The 17803-nt window shown below is 54.4% G+C and overlaps 1 protein-coding gene across 1 annotated transcript in view; it reads left to right on the plus strand.

The window, feature by feature from the left end:
• Nucleotides 1-17803, plus strand: part of COL22A1 (collagen type XXII alpha 1 chain) — a 236818-nt gene that overhangs the window by 59527 nt on the left and 159488 nt on the right. The window contains exons 7-12 of the mRNA XM_073230303.1: nucleotides 1832-2107; nucleotides 8044-8124; nucleotides 8858-8974; nucleotides 11066-11110; nucleotides 13650-13712; nucleotides 16662-16700. Coding sequence (XP_073086404.1) covers nucleotides 1832-2107; nucleotides 8044-8124; nucleotides 8858-8974; nucleotides 11066-11110; nucleotides 13650-13712; nucleotides 16662-16700 — 621 coding nt within the window. The remainder of the gene's footprint in view (nucleotides 1-1831; nucleotides 2108-8043; nucleotides 8125-8857; nucleotides 8975-11065; nucleotides 11111-13649; nucleotides 13713-16661; nucleotides 16701-17803) is intronic.

The raw sequence follows: 17803 nt of genomic DNA on the forward strand, positions 1-17803 counted from the left end.
TACTGAAGCCGTGTGGGGACAGAAAGAGACGCCAGAAGGCCTGGCCAGTGCTGCAGACCCTGGGGCTGAGGCCCTGCCTGCTGCGGCTCCTCCTTCAGCCTCGGGCCCTCACTCATTCCTTCCCTCACTCCCTCCCTTTTGTCTCACAACAAATCCCCTTTTGTTGAGTGCTGCTGCTGCCCCCCGGGTTTCCTTGGCCACCGGGTTTACAGGGCCGGACAATAGAGACACAATGCTGGCCTAAAAGATGGGGCAGGAAGGCAGGACACAGGTGAACAAACGGATGGACATGATGCTCCCTACCCCGCCGGAGGGCTGTGAAACATGGCAATGAACCAACGAACCTGGGGGCTGAGAGCCCGCGGCCGGACCGGAATCCAGCTGCATGCGTTTGTCAGAGAAGGCTTCACTGTGCGGATGTTCTTGAACTTATTCAATCTTTTTATAGCTAATATTTAGAGCAGTGCCTGGTATGTAATAAGTGCAGTGTAAGTGTGTTACATATGTATTAATTCACTCAGTCTTCAGAATGACTCTGACGTAGGCACTATGACTGGTACTGTTTTATGAATAAGGAAATAGTACAGAGAGGTTAAATGAGTTGCCCAAGGTCACACAGCTCAGAACGACTCGCTAGTTGGGGTGTAGGCAGTAGGCAGCCCACATTTTTGAAGAGAGATTAATGACATGGCTGATTTAAGGCGGCTGGTGAGATTAAGGGTCGGAATTAAGGAAACCAGCAAGGGATATTGGGGTATCCTGGAATTAGAACAACAGGACGCTGCCACCCTGGACCTGGAGGGCCGAGGCAGGGGGAGGCCGGTGGTCACTGGAGGTGGAGAGTCCAGGCCCAGGAGGCACTGGTGCCCCGGCCCCTCCCTCTTCCTTCCAGGGGCCACACTGACTAGGAGCCGGGGGTGCTGGAGTCCAGGTGGAGGAATTCTTAAAGGTCAGAGCTGGGGAGCCCGGAGCTCGGCAGAGGAGGGCAGGGCACAGATACCAGGGCAGGTGCAGACCGACTCTGCACAGAGGGAACAAGAACATTCTCAGTCACCCGTTTGCCCTGTGAATACTTACTTCCTCTGTGTGTGTTACGTCCCCTACGTCCACCTTCCCCGTAGAATGTCGACCTTCCCCGCCGCCACATTCCCGACACCCGGCAGGCTGCCTGCCTGTCACGGAGGATGTTCAGGGAGTATCGTGCGAGGGGAAAAGAAATGATCCTATGGAGGAAAACATACTCATTCATTCTAGGAAAACAAAAGTAAAACTTTCTTCCAGAATTTTCCAGGCATTTTGCAGACAACTGGGGGTCCTCCAGTGAGCAAAATTGTCAAGGTCCCTGTCCTCAAGGGACTGTATCCTCCTAGAGCTTTGCTTTAGTTCCCCAGATGGGAGACAGTGCCGGCTAAATATGGGGTCTCAGGCTGGTCGCGGCATCTGGCCTGTGTGTCCAGAAGCCAGTCGGGGTCCCTGGCTGTCCCACAGCTCAGACCCCTCTGCACTGACTTGACAGCTCGCTACAGTGCTCTTAGGTGCACAACCCACCAGGCAGGTGGGGTTGTGGCCCCTGGATTAGTGTGTGAGTTCAATTATCCCACTTAACGTGGGGCCTTGGGCAGCCTGCAAGGTGGATGTTATCGCCGCCCTCGTACCGAGGAGACCAAGGCTTAGTAACGGCAAGAGGCTGCCCGAGGTGGACCAGCAGGTAGGGCCACAACCTGGACCTGACTCGGGTCAGCGAGGCCTGACTCGGCAGCTCCCTCCCCGCCTGCCCTCCCCCCGCGTGGTCCCTGGCAGCTCTAGGAGCCCGTGGCCCTCTCCTCCCCAGGTCTCCATCCGGCTGGACGGAGAGAACAAGGCCGTGGAGTACAACGCTGTGGGCGCCGTGAAGGACGCCGTCAGGGTGGTCTTCCGCAGTCCCTGGGTCAACGACCTCTTCGACCGGGACTGGCACAAGCTCGCCCTGAGCATCCAGGCCCAGAATGTCTCCCTCTATGTCGACTGTGCGCTGGTGCAGACGCTGCCCATTGAGGAGAGAGAGAACATCAACGTCCAGGGCAAGACCGTGCTCGGCAAGCGCCTCTACGACAGCGTGCCCATTGACGTGAGTACCACGGCCGCCGCAGCAGCCGAGGGCCTGGGGGCCCGGGAGCCTCGGGAGTCAGGTGCCCCCACCTGCCTGTGTCACTTTCCCTGTCCTCACCCTGGACTGTCCTAGGAGGAAGCACCCTGACTCAGAACCCAAGTCACCCTCACTCATTCATTCATTCAATCCTCCTGTTCAGCCAGTCACTTATCACATACGCTGAGAAGCTCCTGGGGGCACTGTGCTCAGCAAGGGGACACGGTACCTATATCCGCAAATACATGCATAGAGACGGGTTATGAAGCTTCCTACAAATTTAAATAGAAGCCCTTCTTTCTCTCTTCTCTGATTGTAGGATATCTGGAAAATACAGGAAAGTCTATGGAAATAAGTAAAATTCATCCTCTTCCCACCAGCCAGGGATTACAATGGGCACAAAGTCAGTCCCTGGTAACGGCTGTCCGGCCACCACCCCTCCATCAGTGCTTCCGTTGTTCTCTCTCTTCTCTCTTCGTTTCCCTTCTTTCTTTTCCTCTCCTTTAACTTTTCCTTCTCTCTTCCCTCTAGAAATGCATCCGCCATCTCTCTACACACACACATGCACACACGTGCATGCACACATGCACACACACGCACACACGCACACATGCACACACACGCACGCACATGCACACACATGCATACACGCGCACACACATGCATGCACACACACACGCACACAGGCACGCACACATGCACACACACGCACGCACATGCACGCACATGCATACACGCACGCACACACGCACACACATGCACACATGCATGCACACACGCACTCACATGCATGCACACATGCGCGCGCACATGCAGACATGCACGCACACACACACGCACACTCACGCACACACATGCACGCACACACGCACAGATACGCACACACGCACGCACATGCACGCACGCGCACGCACACACGCGCGCACATGCACACACGCACACGCACGCACACCATACAGGTTGCACGTAGCTCCGCGTGCGTCATCCTCAAGCTGCAGTCCAGCTCACCGACCGTGAGCGGGAGCACCCCCGCTTCCCGAGAGACCCCCCGAGCCACGATCTGAGATCGCTCTTTCCAAAACTAGTTCCTGTCATTGTTCACACTCATGTGCTCGTCTATTATCAGACATAGTGTCGTTGGAGGTGTGCTGGGTTTTTTGACATTTATGTGAACTTGTGTTCGTTTATATCCAGTTGTACCGCTACATCTTGCTTTGTGTTTGTTTTCTCAAAATTCTCTAGGCTTCATTCCTCCTTTTAGCCTCTTCATAATACTTTATTTTATTGTGCATTCTACTAATTCTCAGATTAGTGGGAATTCAGATTGTCTCTGATGTTTCACCGTCACGGTCGGCAGGCCTCGGGTCTTCAACTTGGCCTCATCTCTAAGTGCACTTTGCTTGCCTTTGCACTTTGGAGTGACACGTGCCTTTAGGCGTGAGGTGCAGACCAGGTGAGATAGTTTCCCTGGGGCATGGACCCTTGGGTTCAAAGACTAGATTGGGGGATAAATAGTTTTTTACTTTGTTACATATTTTAAATCTCCCAACCAAGGGAGAGAATGTTTTATGCTCGCCAGCAATGTGTGAGCATCCCATTTTCTTAAATCCTCACCAACATACTGATTTCTTTTGCCAATGCGATGGGCATACTGTGGTATTTTATTGTGGTTTCCATCTGCATTTCCCAGATTACCACTGAGTTCAGAAGTCATTCCATGTGTTTGTTCATTGCCCATCTGACTTCCCCTTTGGTGAATGCCAGACCATTGCATCTGCCTGTTTATAATTATGCTGTTTTTCTTTTCTCAATGATTTCTAGATAATCTATATATTCTGGATACTAATTGCTTATTTATTATATATGCTATAAATATTGTTTTCTGATCTGTCAAGCACAAACTATAACTTGAAAAAATGAGTAATTATGAATACATTGAGTCAAGAAATGCTACTATAACAAAACACACCATAAATAATTTGTATTTTACTCTTTCATAACTTGCTTTGTTAGCTAAACAGTAGATCATAAACATTGTTGTGTATACAAACTCCTTCAAATGAAGGTCAGAGGGAGTTAGTCAGAGGCACCCGGAAGCGACGAGGGGTGTGCAAGAAGCACACCCGCTAACCGGGGCTCCAGTGACGGCCCCGCCACCAACCAGCTGTAATGGCAGGAGTCACATGCTTGGTGTGTCCCTCAGGCTTTGACTGGCTGTTCATTTACTCTCGAGACGGGGACCGTGCCCCGTTTGTTTTCATATGCCATCCTGAAAGGATGAAGTAAGATGGTAGATGGGGAACTAAACTAAAGGAGTGAAATCAAAGCAAAGCTTTGTGTAAGTAAAAACCATCATTCAGGCTGCTCGTAACTCTAGCCCATCATCCTATACTCTGCACCAGGCCCTGTACGGAAGCAGACCTCTCACCCATGTCCGGTCTAATCTTCTTCACAACCTTAGAGAGTAAATGCACAGAGAGATGGCCGCTCCTGAGAAGATCACGGAGCCAACAGACGGCAGGGCTGGGGTTTCTGCTCCAACAGCCCGCCCTGATGCCCATCTGCAAACCACACGTCCACTGAGATGACAGGAGACAGGGCGGATGAGGATGGGGCTGTGGAGAGTTCAGGGCACAGACAAGGGTCAGGCTAGGCTGTCCCCCAGCAGAATGTGTGTTGAGGCCCCGGACATGACTCTTCTTAATTCTGCCTACAAACCAGTCAGGTGGCCTCTCAGAAGCAGGAAGTGGTTCGTATAGATGCCCCCCGGCCCTGGGCAGCCAAGCTGGACCTCTGGTCCTGTGGGACTGTCAGCCTCTGGATGACCATGCCTGAAACAGATGCCCTCTGAGCTGTAAGGAACTCAGAGCAGCTTGTCCACCCCATCGTTTGCCTGAGGCTCAAAGGGAGAAACACCTGTGAGCAAAGACACGACAGGGCTGAATCCTTCCAACCCCGCTCGGATACCTCCCACAGTGACGTTTCCACTACATTTCTGTTCAGAGGGCTGGGGGCTGATCTGAGGAACCGCGTGTTTGTGGTGACTCGCTACCAAGGGCAGGTGGTGCCGGACAAAGGGCCAAGCAGACCGATGGATGCCGGTGATGGACAGACACAGTGCCAGCCCCGGCGCTGGGGGCATGGGGAGTGGAGGAGACCCAGTCCAAGGCTGGGAAGGGTCCTGGTCTCGGAGGGTGGGGCTTGTCAGGGACACCTGCGGTGCTGGCCCCTCGCCCGTCCGCCACCAGAGCCCTGGTCGGCCCTCCCTTCCGTTTCCGGCTCCCGTGTCTCAGGCCTCTGCCCACCTGCAGGGACGAGGCGGTGGCTCTGGGCACCAAGAAGCTGGAACCCTCGAAGGAGCAGGACGGACTCACTTCCATGGTGTCCAGCTCTCTCGGGCCCCTGTGTCGCTGGTCCTAGCGCTGGGGACTAGCACCCCCAACCTGGTTCCAAGCAGCACGAGCCTAGAGTGCCACCTGCCCACGGGGGTCAGCACGTGGGCTCCCTGGGGCCGCCTGCTCTGCAGCTCTTGCAAAGCCCCAAAGTAACCATTCATTTTTCAGTGACAAAGAATCATAGAGGGAAGGGCTCCTGGGCTCTGATCGGTGGAAGGAGGCTGTGGCTTTGTCTTCCTGCCGCCCTGCTGGTGTGTGGGCACAGACGGGCCTATGGCTGAACGCCGAGCGCCTGCGGAGGACAGACACCCTAACTGGCACTCTGCTGAGTGTGGCACGTGAGGTTCTGAGCGGGTCACTTGCGCTGACTCGGTGCATCCGCCCGACACCCCCATGGGCTCACACGTACTTGGGCCCCACTTAGTACGGAGATTTAATTATTTGCTCAAAGTTGCAAAATTGGTAAATGGTGGTGCAGACTTCGTGGGCTGTTTGTGAGTTCTGCATTTTACTGTGAGTCTAGAGCCTGGGTGTTTGTCCTGCCCTGACTCTTAAATTCTGTGATCACTCTGGACCCTTAATTGGGTTCTTTAACCCACAGCGTGAGTCTGGGGGCTATGGTGGGACCCCACTCTCCCCTTTGTGCCCACAGGCGTTAGCTGAATGTCTGTTTTGTACCCAGTACTGGGGCACTCCGGAGCCTCTAGCATTTGCCAATGGAACACTGCAGCCACTTTAATCTAGAAACTTCTGGCTTCCCAAAGCACAGGCTGGAGTGCTTGTAACCACCTGGCTCGGGACTCGAACACGGTGGGGAGAGACTACAACAAACCGCACTCCCCCTGAGCTGACATCTGCTCCTTTGTCTCGCCTGGTCTCACCACAGCCCCGTGGGTCAGGGCGCCATCCCCACCTCACAGAAGAGGAAACTGAGCTTGGTCCACTTTAGTCCGCTGCTATGGGGAAGGAGCCGGACTGAGAGTCAGAGCCTGACTCCAAGCTCCCGCACCCCTGGGTGCTTTCCACACGCAGCCAGGAAAGGGTTTACAAGGTGCAAATGGGGGGAATACAGAGGGGAGCCAGCTGGGAGAGGATCCATGCGGCACATTCAGTGCCGACTTGCCGAGGGTGAGGCCGTGGGCAGAGATCTCAGGAGTGGGGGTCAGAGGGATGGCAGGAGGCAGGCTCCCGGGCTTGGTGGAGGGAAGATGAGAATGGCCAGGGGACGGTGGGATCTCAGGGGGTTGGAAAGAGGCCCCCCAGCCCCCAGTCTCCCCCTCCCGCCCACCTGGGCGCGCCTCTGCCCAGGCCCACCGCCTGCTCCGCCTCCCTGACCCTGACCTGCCTCTTTCTTCTCCGTTCCGGTCCTGCAGCCTTGCCGGCCGGGCCAGCTGCCGAGTGTGTTACTCGCTGACGCAGAGAGCAGGACCCCCTCTTTAAAACAGGCCTTGTTCAAAAGCGCGATTTTGCATTTCACCTTTTCCTCCTGCTTGTGGGCTGGTGTGTCTACAGGAAGTGAAGCAGACAGACAAATGGAATTGCTATTGTTTTTCTGAGCCAAGTCAGTAGGGTGAAGGGTAACACCTGCAGGGACACGGCGTAAGGCTGGGAGGATGAGGTCAGGGGCTGGCCAGCTGCCGGGTCAGTGTGTCAAGGGTGCCCGCGTGCAGCACAGGCCAGAGAAGGGCCCCGGGGCTCCAGGCCGGGGGTACTTAGCACCCATGTTCAGTGAGGATGGCACCTTCCATCCATTGACTCAGCTCAGGGTCCATTTCATAAATGTCTGTCCATGTGTGCCTTCAGCCAGTCAGTACTCTGCCTCTGGGACATCTGCTACAGACCAGGAATGGCTCTGGGGCTGGGGACATAGCAAAAGACAAAAGGTAGGAGCGCCCTGCCTCACAGTTCATGTTCAAAGTCAACTGAGAAATGTATGCAAAATGGTGTGACGTGCTAAGTGCTGTTATGAAGGTGTGCAGGCTGACGTGTTCGAGAGACCGGTGACAGGAGTGGCCGGGGCTGGGTGGGTGCTCACAGAGGCAGGAGGTGAGAGCAGCCAGCCTTGCAAAGAGCAGGCAGAGGACGAAGGAGGTGGCATGCAGGCTTTGGGCACTGTGAGGGCAAAGCATGTGGGCAGGGGCTCAGTGTCTCTGGGGCACACGGGTCCGTGTGGGCAGCCCAGGGGGAAGGTGGACACATAAGTAAATAGTCACCGTGCAGTCAGCTACAGTCAGTGCCAGCGTGGGATGGAGGCCGCATCCAGGACAGAACAAGCCTGGCTTTGGCCTGTGCCAGCTGACCGCCCTGCCCCTGGGTTCTCTCTCCTCGAAGGGAGGCGTGCAGGTGGGTGACGCGCAGGAGCCCTCTGAAGCTCAGCTCGGGGCGGGAGTGGCCCAGGGTCAGACCAGGAGAGACCCCATGGGGAAGTGGGGCCGGACAGCTGTGCGGGGCCTGCCTGATGCCTGGGAGGCGCCTGGACCCCGGAGCCCCCAGGACTCACCCTCTGCCTGTCTTCCTTTCCAGTTTGACCTGCAGCGCATCGTGATTTACTGTGACTCCCGACACGCAGAGTTGGAGACATGCTGTGACATCCCCTCTGGCCCGGTGAGCAAGGCTCTTGCCTGGAGAGGCTGGGTGGAGACAGGTGCCTGACCACCAGAAAGGGGGGTGTCCAGGGCCTCGGACCAGCAGTCAGGGTGTAGGGAGATGCCCACCATCAGAACGCGACTGATGGGGAGCCTGGGGACATGGCTAGGGTCCCATTCTGTGGACACACAGTTGGGGGTGGAAGGTCAGGGTCACGCAGGTCCTCTCAGGGCTGCTGGGACCCCAGCCTCAGTCAGCACCGCCCCTGGGAGCGAGAGGCAAAGGCTGGGGGTGTGGCCCTAGGAAGGACAGAATGGGGCTTGGAGGAGGGGAGGCCCGGTGGGCCTGCCTGGCTGGTTGGCCAGCAGGAGGGGGAAGCCTGAGGCCAGGACTCAGGGGAAAGCCCTTGATCCTCCGTGTGGGTTCAGCCCCTCCCCTGGGACCTTTTCAAATCTCAGGTTCAAGTCTCAGAGGTTAACACTGAGGCTCAGGGGGGTGAAGTGGTTCCTGCGGGCTGAGGAGTGGCGTGAAGCGGCAGAGACAGGGTTGGCCCAGGCCTGTGTGACCCCAGGGCCTCAGGAGCGCCAGGACCTGCGGTCACACGTGACCTGCCCTTCCCCCACTCAGGTGTCCTCGGGGTTCCCGGGTCGCCTTGGCCTGTATGGTCCCCAGGAAGCTCCAGACCGCCCCCCTGGTTGGGGAGCCGTGCTGGGGGAGAGGCCAGGCTCTGAGCCCTGGGCTTTCCTTCCAGTGCCAGGTGGCTGTGCTGGCAGAGCCCTCGCCCCCGCCCCAGCCACCTCCTGTCACCAGCAGTGAACAGATTGGATTTTTGAAGACCATCAACTGTTCCTGCCCAGCTGGAGAAAAGGTACCTCTGCCATTCACCTTCGGCCCGCAGCCCAGAGCCCCTGAGCTGCGCGGGGCAGGGCTGTCAGCAGGACCGGCCGTGGGGTGGGAATCTCCCGTGAGGCACACGGCCTGCCAGGGTGGGGCGACCCCAGACTCCCGACGACTCAGGTCGGGAAGGCGTGCTTCCTCCTGGGCCCCTTGTTTCTGGAGGGGAGCTCCTCAGACCGGCGACATGTGCCTGAAGTCAGCAGTGCATCCCCAGGGTGCCTGGCTCTTACTGGTGTCCTCTCTGCTCAACGCGCAACTCGGTCAAACCGGATCTGGGTCGAGAAGAAGGCCCAGCGGCTCAGCGCCGGCAACGGGATGGAGTTTAGATGCGCTCTGCGGAGCCCGCCCTCACCCCTTCTTCTCGGCGTTGCCTCCACTCAGCCTTCCCTCTGATCTAGAGGCATTCCTCCCTCCCTCCTGTCCTCTCCCGTCCCCCTCCCTCCTTCCTCCCCTCCTTCCATGGTTCACCATCCATCAGTTCAATGACTATTTACTCAGCACCTATTTCTGAGACCCGATGGGCCGTTCCCCTCCCTGTGCTTCCATGGACCGTAACGATAAAAATGTCCTTACATCCTTAAGATGACTTCCAGGTGGCAGAGAGTGAGCCTTGGCATGCCTGTGTTTTCAGCTATGGATATATAGCTGACATTACTGAATAAGGGTTGAATTGGTGGATGAGCGGTTCAGGGTCTGAAGGGCCACCTGCCGGTGGCAGAAGGACAGACGGGAGGGAGGGCCTTGGGACACCCTTTCTGTCTTGCTGGCAGGGCAGGGTCTCTCTTTTCAACATTATCGGCCAACCAGCAAGTTCACAGCCTCAGCCCCTGGTGGCATCCGTCAACATCCATTCCTTTATTTACTCAGTCATCCCTTGTTTTTGACAATAAGCGTTAAGCACCCACTGTGTGCTGAGCAGGAGACTTTAAGGCACATGGGGCATGGTCCTCAAAAGTCCTCATCTATTGGGAGGCTAGGGTGCCCCAGAGCTCCGAGGCCCGGGGTCCCTTGGCACCCTCCCCGGGGCTTGAGCACCTCCTCAGCCCAGCTCTGTTCTCCTCCCCAGAGGACACCAGAGCTCCCACAAGCGCCTCATTGAAGGGCTTGCCCGCACCTACTCCATCTTCAAGCTGCAGGAAGTACCGCGCAAGGGGCCTGGGAAATCTGGCCACTCTCTCTGGAAGGCCGGCCTCTGGTCACAGGCAGACTTGGCTTCGATGGTTAAACCTCTAATTCAATCCACAGAACTTTTCGTCACTCACTGAGGTCAGCAGGATGCCTTCGGTGCTCCTGTTTCTGCTCTAGATCCAAACATCATGGAGGATGAACTGTGTGTGTATGAGGCATCCAGGGGCACCGTGTGAGCTCAGACACGCAAAACTCATCTCCATGTGCATGTGTCAATGACATCTGTGAATGCATTTAAGAAAAGGTGTTCCTGATGTAGCTAAGTGCACAACTGCACCTGAGCGTACATGGTGTTCAGTGACAGGCAGTGCACACGTGTAAATGGATATATATTGTCATTTTTTTTCATTCATGTGCTGAGATTTGCACAAATACAACAGCATGAATCATTACATTTGTTTTAGTATGATATTTACATGCAACCTCAGCAGATCACATTTTTCGATCTAAAAATAAGATCTTTTACACAAACAGCACATACTTTAAAAAGCGAACAATGTTTACAATTAGTGACAGCCTTTAGACATGCCTTGTTTTGTATTTTAGTGAATAATTATATGAACCATTAGGCAGGCTACATGGTTTTTTTAATTGAAATGATGTCATATTCAGATACAAATAGCCTAGAGGATGCCATCTTTGTTTCTCTTTATTCCACTGATGTTGTATTTGGAGGCAGTGCCAGTTTCCCGCTCAGATGTGCAGTCCAAGCAGGGGCTCTCAGCCCTCATAAACCTCGTCCGACTTGTCGGTCAGCACGTGGCTTGCTAGGGGACTGGTTCATGAGCCTGTGGGGTGGCTACCGACAAGGGAGGAGAGAAGAGGGGACATTTACATCGAGGCTAGCTTGCTTCTTCTGACTTCCTTCCTTTAGGGTGAAAAGGGCTCTGATGGCCCCGTGGGACCCCCCGGCCCAAAGGTGAGTGCTGGGGCTGGCTGGGGGGCCGTAAGAGCCCACGAGGGAGGCCGGTGCTTTGTTCTCCACAAAGGAGAGAAGGCGAGCTCTGGGACAGACTACTGCCCTGCAGCGCTGTGCTTCCGGGCTCGCGGAGAGAGGACAGAGCCAGCGGACCCCCGAGCCTCTTAACCTCTCAGAACCTCCCTTTCTGTCTGATTTAAGCGGGAAAGGGTCAGGTTACAGCAGCCCCGGGTCAGACCCTGTTTGCCCCAAAGACCTGAACCCTCCCTGGCCAGCTAATTCTGTGTCAATCTTTTTAAGCCTCTATATTCCAGGAACTTTGGGGTTGGCTTTAAGAGTCTATTTGTTTAGACTGTGTTCTGTTTGCTTAAATTGCATGAAATTCTTTTTTGCACAAACTTTCCAAACTCGCTAATTTCTCTTAGCCAGGTGCTCCTGGGTGGGGTCCTCCTTCCTGGGCTGTGCAGCAGCACCCCCCAACCCCACCTTTCTGCGGGTCTGTGACGCTTGTGGAGCTGGACAGGCCTAGCTTCCCACCTCATTGTTTCGGTCTCAGAAAGCTGAGACCCAGAAAGATGTGAATTCCATGGTCACACAGGCTGCATGCAAGAGGTCCGAGTATCCAGTGGCCGTCACCTGGCCTGGTGTTTGAAAGGGGCTGAGTGTGCTGGTGGCAGCTCCTAGAGGCAGCTCCCTCCCCTCTCCCCTCCGGTCCCCGTCCAGCGCCTCCTCTGGGTCACTTGTCCCCGCATTCATTCATTCAGTGCCTGGCATTGAGTACCCTCTACAGTCCCTCAATCTCTCCCTTCTCCCTCCTTCCCGCCTCTGCAGGTGCCTTCTACACTCCCCCTTCTTTGCCCTTCTCCCTGGGCCCCTCTCTGCTAGGATGGGGAGCACAGGTCCACACTGCCTCACACACACATTCACACACCCACCATCACACACCATCACATACCATCACACGCACCATCACACACACGCCATCAAAGATACCATCACACACACACCATCACACACTGTCACACACACCATTATGCACACTGTCACATACACACACCATCACACACTGTCACACACACCATTATACACGCCACCACACACTGTCACATATACCATTAAACACACTGTCACACACCATCACACACACACCATCACACACTGTCACATACACCATTATACACACCATCACACACACATATCCCACACACCCCATCACACACATACCATCTCCACACCATCACACACTGTCACACACACCATCATACACTGTCACACACACCATCACACACATACCATCTCCACACCATCACACCCCGTCACACACCCCATCACACACACACTCCTGGCCTGCTTGGTTCCCCCTGCACCCCCAGTGTGGAAGGAGGTGGCTCAGGGCTGTCCAGGGAGTCAGCTGGTCACCAGGAGGAATGCAGGGGGTTCTGCCTCGCTGAGCCCCTAGGCTGTCACCTCAGCTGCTCAGCCGTCAGGTGGGAGATCAGAGCAGGTGTCTGGGGTCTGCACACCTGTGAGAGGAAAGTGTTCGTCTGCAGCGGCAGCTGTTCATGGAAGGGCTGTGCCACGCTGTGGCTGAGTGACCGCGGCACCAGGAGAGAAGACGGGGCGGGAGGGAAGGCATACTGAGGCAGGAAGCAGACGGGCCCCCAGGAGGCAGCCGGGCCCCCAGAGCTGGCTGCACCCTGGCCTTGCGGCACCCCTGCCGAACTGCCCAGCCCCTGGCTGAGACTCGGAACAGCGGTGCCCACAGGGGCTCCACTGGCCTAGGCAGAGCTCGGCTGTGCCAGCAGTCATGGCCTGGGGTCTTCTCGGTGCCACAGCCCAGTCTAGATGCAGGCTGTCCGGTGAGGCGCAGACAGCCCCATCTCCAGACCCACAGGCCGCTGGGAAGGGAGACAAGGCAGTGGGGGGATGCCCTGTGGGGCCAGGGGCGGCGGGGCCCAGAGGGGAGCCCCAAGGCCATGCAGGGGGCGCTGGAGGGTGCCATCCTGCTGGAGGCCCGCCCCGGCCGGGTGCAGCAGGGTGCCCAGGACGAGGAGGCAGGGAAAGGCATCACAGCCCAGGGAACCATGCAAGCGGAAGAGCTGTCTCTTCTCAGAGCGAAAGTGGGAAGAACTGGAGCCATATACTGAGAGAGAAGAAGAATAGGGGAGATTCACCGAGGGCTCCGTGGGCCTGGGCCTGGGCCGGGCCCTCACGTCAGGCAGCAGAGCTGGGGCTTGAACCCCAGGCCTCTGACTCCCCTGCTGGGGACTCAGACTGGTGCCTAGGCCGCCCCCAGGGACAGGCCTGCGGGGTTTTCACCCACTCGCTTTCTCAAGACATCCGTAGTTCCTGGAACCAGGAGGGTGGGTGCTTCCATGGGTGCTCCCTCCCTCTGTGGGGTGGGCGCACAGCCTCACTGGGCAGGTGGCGGTGATAAAACCGGCCCCCCAGGGGGTCGGGCGAGGTGGGCCGCGGGCAGCCTGCGGGGAGCCTGGCGGAGGGCCCGACCCAGTGATCATCTCTGGTTCCACCTCCTCAGGGCGACTCGGGAGCCACCGGGCTGGCTGGAGCTCCAGGGCCCAAGGGAGAGAAAGGCGACATGGTGAGTCAGGGGCTGCCCCCCGCGCGGCTGGCGTGGGCCTTTCCCTGAGCATGCGTGTCAGCCGGGAGGTGCTGACCATCTAGTGCGCACCGGGACTGAGCCCCGCGCCCCCCTCGGCATGAATGCCAAGCTCGCAGGCGGGCGTGGGTGTGGCCCCAGCAGGCTGCTCGGCTCCTGTCCTCACCATCCTGCCCTCCGGATGTGTGCTTCCAAGTTGGCAGCTATGACTTCCTAAACTGGTCATTTTTCACGTCCAAAAGGACACATGCTTTTGTCTCTACCAGGAGTAACTTTACCACCTGCTCACCCTTATTCCCCCTCACCTCCCCTTTCTGCCTGGCCCACGTGTTCTCACCAGTCAACGGCGTGTGGTTCTCCGGGGTAGCTTTCTGAGGCCAGGTCTGCGTCACACACAGCCTCTGTGCTGCCACGTCGCCAGCTTCCCCGGGATATACCTCCCTCCTGCGCGTAGGTAGGAAGCACCTGTTCTGTGCAAGATCACATGGAGTAAGAAGAGGTGTGAGCACGTAAGAGCACTTACTGGGTGCCTGGCTCTGTCATGTGCTGCACAGATTTCAGGCATGTCAGCCTCACGTCACCTTGGTGAGCTGGGTCTAGTGAAACATCCATCTTTCTCATATGCAGAGAATAAAAAAGCAGGCCACAGGAAGTGCGTGTGCTAAGCACAGGTCTCGGGCTTAAGAGGAAGTCTGCAAAGGGGCTGTTAGAATTCTATTGAAAGAATGAAAGGAAACCATTCTTTTCTTAAAGAAGTAAAGGAAGATATCATGACAGTATCCCATCAAATGCAGAATATAAATAAAGAGATAGAAATTGTTAAAGAGGAACCAAAGGGAAATTCTAGAGTTTAAAATTGTAGTAACTGAAATGGGAATGAAAATCAGCAGAGAGACCTAACAGCTGTTTGAACGGGGTAAAGAAAGATCCCACCATCTTGAAAATAGATCAATAGAGGTTATGTGATCAGAAGAATGGAGAGGAAACACTAACAGGCCTCAGAGGAATGTGGGCACCCACAGAGTGCACCCTAATGGGAATGCCAGGAGGAGACGAGGGAGAGCAGAGCGCCCAGGGAGACAGTGGCTGGAGACATCCCCTTGGCGAGAAACAGTGACCTGCACATTCAGGAAGCTCAGCGAACTCCAGTCAGGATGAACACAGACATCCATATTCAGAAACATCATAGCAAAAATGCTAAAAGAAAGAGAAAATTTTGAAAGCAGCAAGAGAAAAAAATGACTCATCATGTACAAGGAAACCCCAAAAAGATTATTAGCTGACTTATCAGAAATAAATGAAGCCAGCATGCAGGGGGATGGTGAATGGAAAGTAATAATTATACAATGAGTTATTGAGTGTTTAACAAATATGTATGATAATAGCCCCAAAATGGGGGAAGAGGGAATAGAGCTATACAGGAGTATGTCTATATCTCTCACTGCAAGTAAGTCACTGCCAATCTGAAGTAGGTCCTGATAAGGTAAGACTCATATAGTAAATCTAAGAGCAATCTCTAAGAAAATAATTCAAAATTATACAGTGAAAAAACCATTAAAGATATTAAAATGTTGCAGTAGTAAACAATGCAAAAAAGAGCAGTAAAGGAGGACTAAAGGAACAAAAAAGACAGGAGATGGGAAACAAAAAATAAAATGGCATGTGTAAACTGATTGTATCAGTAATAATGTTACATGTGAGTGTATTAAGTCCATTAAAAAGAGGATTTTCAGATGGGACATGAAAATGCAACTACAGGAAACACACTTTAGATTCAAAGATGCAGAAGGATTGCAAGTAAAAGAATATGTATTTTCTGAAAACAGAAAACAGAAAAAATTGGACTGAGTATATGAATTTCAGACAAAGTAGACTTTAAAACCAAAAATAAATAGAAATAAAGGACATTTTATGATGTTAGAAGTGTCAATCCTTCAAAAATATATAACGATTATAAACATAGGTCTACCTAACAATAAGACCCCAAAATACACAGCAAAAAACTAACAGATAATTCAGTGGCAGTGGTTAGAGGCTTCAGTACCTTATTTTCAATAACAGGACGGTGCAGAAATTGGAACCCTCATAATGTGGCTGGTGTAAAATGGTACAGCTGCTTTGGAAAGTAGCCTGGAAGTCCTTAAAAACTGAAACATAGAATTACCATGTGACCCAGCAATTCCTTATATATATATACAGACATCCAAAAGAAAACATATGGTCATGTAAAAACTTGTACACAATGTTCAAGGCAGCATTATTTATAAAAAAAACAAGAAGTAGGGACAAATGTCCATCACTGGATGAATGGGTAAACAGGATGTGTTCCGTGCATGCAGTGGCATCTTATTCTGCAATAAAATGAAGTATTAATAATGTTTGACAACATGGAAAACACTTTGCTAAATAAAACACTGGCTGTGAAGCCCATCATAAAAGCATACACACTGTATGATTTCCATGATATAAGATGCCTAGGAGAGGCGAATCTGTGGAGACAGAAAATAGGTTAGGTTTGCCTAGGGCGGGAGGGGCAGCAGAGAGGGGCCACCAGTGGGCGTGGAGCTCTTGTTTGGGTGACAAAAACGTTCTAAAGTTGATGGTGGTGATGGTCGCACAGCTCTGTACATATACTCACATGCATTGAACTGTACTCCTTAAACCAGGTGAATTATACAGATGTGGATTATATCTCAATAAAGCTGATAAGCAAAAAAAGAGCACTGTGGTAGTGAGTTGTTGAGAAAATTAAAAGGGATGATAGAAGAATTAACACTCAATAAATAATAGTTGCCGTTTCTTGGAGGGGCTCCTTGGCAGAGCTGCCGGGGAAACAGCCCAGGGTTCGGGCCCCAGGGTGCTGCCCGCCGTGTGCCGCAAGGACGCAGGGAAACTCTGCAGTGACGCTTTGTCTCCGCTTTGCTTTCCTAGGGCCGAGGGTCTTCTGTCCAAGGAGGAAAGGGTGAGAAGGTAAGCGTCTCCCTTTTATCACACTCCTTCGAGGGCTGCGGAGCAGGGTGGGGGTGCGCGGGATTGGGAGGGCCGTGTGCTGCCGGGGTGCTAAGCCTCTGTGGCCGAGAGGAGGTCCCCTGGCGAGCGCCCAGCCCGCGCCCCCTTGCCTGCCCTGGGCGGCTGCAGCACACACAGTGTTCAGGGCTCCCGGGCCCCGTGAGAGCGTGAGCGCAAACCACAGGGGGACGCGGAGGGAGGCATTTATTTAGGATGTGGGTGGCTCACAGTGCTCAGAGGAGAGGGCACCTAAAGGCCCTCCTAGGAAGTGGGATACAGGGCTGCACAAGTGGTTTGAGGACCAGCATGCAGGGCATTGCAGTGTAGGAAGGCACTGAAGGGTCTGTGTGTGGTCAGACATGCTGAGATTGTTCAGACAGCATGCGCAAGCCAGCGGGGAGAGGGGAGAGACCAGAGGAACTGGGGGGATTGTTGCCGAAGTTTCAAGGGGAGACGATGACGGACAGAGCTGTGAGCGGCGAGAGGAAGGGAGGGCGCCGTGAGGGAGGCCGGCAAACGCTCTCCCCAGGTACGAATGTTGCCCCGCCTTTGGCCTTCATCGTAACATCCATGAGGCCAATAGACCCTGGGAACTAGGGCTTTCCTTCAGAGGAGGAAAGCTTTCTTAAGATGCTAGCCCGTGAGAGAAATACAAGGCAGAAAGTCGTTGCCATTGTCTGCTCACTCCAGCGGTTACAATGTATCTCCCATTTCCCAGGAGAGATGTTGAAGGCTTTATAACATACATTTATGCTGATCGTTTCACTAGTGGCCTGGCACCTGCAGACTCAATGCTGTGCTGTTAGACCCCGGGGGCTGTCGCTGCTCGGAGGGGGCTCCCGCCAACCCCTTGCGTAGGGCTGGCGTGAGAACCGGGCGCCACTCCGTTAAATTACTGGGGAACAGCTTTCACATGGCCAGTCTGTTCTCTCCCTGCCCTTTTATTATGTCTAGAGATTCACTCTAAGGAGATACATCAAGGACACGCACAAGGGCACAGCTGTGAGTTTTATTCAGTGCAATCTACAAGCAAGACTGGAAACAACCGAAATGCCATGTAGTGG

Source organism: Manis javanica, chromosome 2, assembly GCF_040802235.1.
Source record: "Manis javanica isolate MJ-LG chromosome 2, MJ_LKY, whole genome shotgun sequence".
NCBI lineage: Eukaryota > Metazoa > Chordata > Mammalia > Pholidota > Manidae > Manis > Manis javanica.